This window comes from Ailuropoda melanoleuca, chromosome 10 (genome assembly GCF_002007445.2).
Source record: "Ailuropoda melanoleuca isolate Jingjing chromosome 10, ASM200744v2, whole genome shotgun sequence".
Classification (NCBI taxonomy): domain Eukaryota; kingdom Metazoa; phylum Chordata; class Mammalia; order Carnivora; family Ursidae; genus Ailuropoda; species Ailuropoda melanoleuca.
The window spans coordinates 100,809,206-100,812,147 of record NC_048227.1 but is presented as its reverse complement, the minus strand read 5'-3'; the positions used below and the strand labels follow the sequence as shown (position 1 = coordinate 100,812,147).

Sequence of the window (2,942 nt, the reverse complement as noted above, 5' to 3'; positions counted from 1 at the left end):
CAAATATTTGTTCGATTCTTTATGTTAAACCACTTTAGAATTTTTCTTGTGACCTGTCTCCTGAGGTCAACGCAATTCTGTGTTAATACACGTCAGGTCCTTAAGAGCCGCTTGAGTGATGAGCACGTTTCTTCATTAAAATTCTGTTCTCTGTCCCATTTATTGGCTACTCAAATCTAGAACAAAGAAGAAACCTGAAAATTGGGCCTATTTCCAGCTTTGCAAGCAACCGCTGTGCTGCATTTATCGGCTTTCAAATTCACCTTTTGGTGGGAAAAAGAGGTGACATAGGAGAGAACATTTAAATGAGGAAATCTTTGATTCCATTCCCAGTTGTACTCTTAGTGGCAATGTGAATCCTGGCAAATTATTTAACTTCTCCAAGCCATTTACCCATCTTGTGTTTTCCTCCCCCTAAGTCTTCAAGAATCATGTTGTTTACTCGTGTTTGTCAGAGCGGTAAACGGGATATAAAGTACTCACACGTCACAGAAGGTGTCCTAATGAGCTAAGGCCACAAACAGCCTCTTTTTAAGACTGATCGACTACGTGTTTCATCTGTTTATCCCTGTGGGTCACTAAGACCTTTATCCTTTATCAGTTTTCAAATGAAATGTGATAAAGGTTCCAGCTTTGTTTTTGTGTTGAGTGTCAGACTTTAATAATCTGCAGGTACCCTGATAGTGGCAATGAGCAATTAGTCGGAATCCCAGAGGTGCGAAAAGAGTGGTACCCACTCCCCCCCCAGCAGGACGATTAGTGCCATCCTAACCATTAGCATTTAGTGCCATCCTAACCAACTCTCCGGTCCCATTAGGCATAATACCGAGCCACTGCTGTATGATTCTAGGACATTAAAAACTCCTAAATACAATATGTGGTATACTAAGATTTCACTAGTGAATTTCTTGTTAGCAAAAATACGGTATCTGCTCCCAACGGATTCTAGGCCTTACATTATTCTTAAAATGTAAAATAGTCTAGGGGCACCTGGGTGGCACAGCGGTTAAGCGTCTGCCTTCGGCTTAGGGCGTGATCCCGGCATTATAGGATCGAGCCCCACATCAGGCTCCTCTGCTATGAGCCTGCTTCTTCCTCTCCCACTCCCCCTGCTTGCGTTCCCTCTCTCGCTGGCTGTCTCTATCTCTGTCAAATAAATAAATAAAATCTTTAAAAAAAATGTAAAATAGTCTAGTGATGTCTTTCTAGAGGACTAACTAGGCAAGAAGTGGTGTTGCAAATGTATAGACAAAAAAAAAAAGAAACCTGATAAACAGATAAATAAGCAAGCCCAAAAATGCTGCCCTGGGGTTTCTTATATACAGGGACAGGCGGTACTGTCCTTCCTGAAGCCACAGCCAGGCAGCCCAGGCGCAATGAAATATTCTTCCTAACGTACTGAGGGAACCGATGTTACCTGCCAGCATGAGTGTGCAAGGTTTGTGCTTTTCCTCGGTATGGAATGTAAGGGGAGAAAGAAGCCACGAGGCTTCCTTTAATAGGGAAGAGCCAGTGTACATAAACTGGTTTAACTGGCACACCAGGGCTCAAGACTGCAGCGCGTGATGGGGCATGTAGTAGCTGAGACACGGTGTAGGCAGGAGTCTTCAGCCAGCTTAAGCTCCGGTTAAGCTAATATATAGGAGTCCGAACCCAAACAGTGTACGACACCGTCCCCCACACAATCAAGGTTACTACACATGTACATAAACGCAAGGGCTCACGAGAACGTGTCCTCTAGTCATTTGGTTGATCTGTTTGCTGCTTTCAACTGATGTTTTTAACCTGGTGTCGGCAGGCCAGCTACAGATCTTAATGGTCCCAGCCGCCTTTCAGTTGATACCTCAACCTTCAGGGGGTCACCAGAAAGTTATCCCAAATCTGTAAAATACAATCGACATTTTCAAAACACCACAGACACATAAAATCGAAAAACCACGTAAAATCCAACCAGAGAGAACCTCTTGGACATTATCAGTGAGACTCCCTTTCCTCAAATCCACACATCAGATCCAACCGGAGGTTTTCTCAGACCCGAGAGGACACTAAAATGCACCAGTCGGAACTAAAACCCATCTTGGTGGCTGAATAACCATCTGATTGAACAAGAGACACGATTTCTGAAAACTACCCAAGAGTGACAGGAAGTACAAATGTTTTTCAGTGTGCCTTTAAACAGAGGTCTCTTTGTGGGGGTGGGGGGGGGTGGGCACTGGGGGGCTGAGGCCCAGGCTCGGGGCTTTCCCTGGGAAGAGACCTGCGGGAAGAAGGCACCCTTTCTGCAGGACAGCCGCTGTCCAAGCCTCCCACTCATGTTTTCGCCAGCGGGTCAAACACCTGCAGCACCGTCCTCTTGTCCTTGTCACTGACAGTCACCCAGTGATCGAGGGCCTCCCGCCCGGGCTCCGGGAGCGGCCCCCGGGCAGCCGAGGCAGAGGCTGGCGGCGGGGCTGCGTGTGCTCTTTCCAGGCCCCTCGTCCCCGAGTCCAGCGGGTCGGAGCTCTTGGAAAGCCACGTACTCTTCAGCACGCTGGGGTGGTGGAGAAGGCTCCAGAAGGGATCCTGAGAATCACCGAGAGGGGAGGCCGCCTCGGGCTCGGGCTCCTTGGGGCCATCGGGTTCGGGGCTCGCGGGCTGCGGAAGGCGAGCGCCCCCGTCGGGGGGCTGTGCGGGGCGACGGTCGCCGCTGCCCGTGAGGGTGCGGAGGAGCGGGCTGTCGGAGCTCTGCAGCAGCTGCAGGTGGAAGGTGGCGGGGGCCGACTTCTTCCTCCGCGGGGGGGCTTGGGGCACGGGAGGCGGGACGTCCAGCGGGGGCGGCGGGGCGGCCACGGGAGGGGCGGTGTCTGGTGCCGGCTGCCCCCTGCTCGGCTTCCTCTCGGCGCCCTTCCCAGGCTGCAGCGTTCTCGGTTTGGGGACAGGAGGGACGGTGGCTAGAGGAGGGG

At 50.8% G+C, this 2,942-nt stretch overlaps 1 protein-coding gene across 1 annotated transcript in view; it reads right to left on the bottom strand.

The window, feature by feature from the left end:
- Positions 1–2,195: 2,195 nt before the first annotated feature.
- Positions 2,196–2,942, bottom strand: part of SYNJ2 (synaptojanin 2) — a 103,243-nt gene continuing 102,496 nt past the window's right edge. Inside the window, exon 28 of the mRNA XM_034670792.1 lies at positions 2,196–2,902. Coding sequence (XP_034526683.1) covers positions 2,311–2,902 — 592 coding nt within the window. The 3' untranslated portion in view covers positions 2,196–2,310. The remainder of the gene's footprint in view (positions 2,903–2,942) is intronic.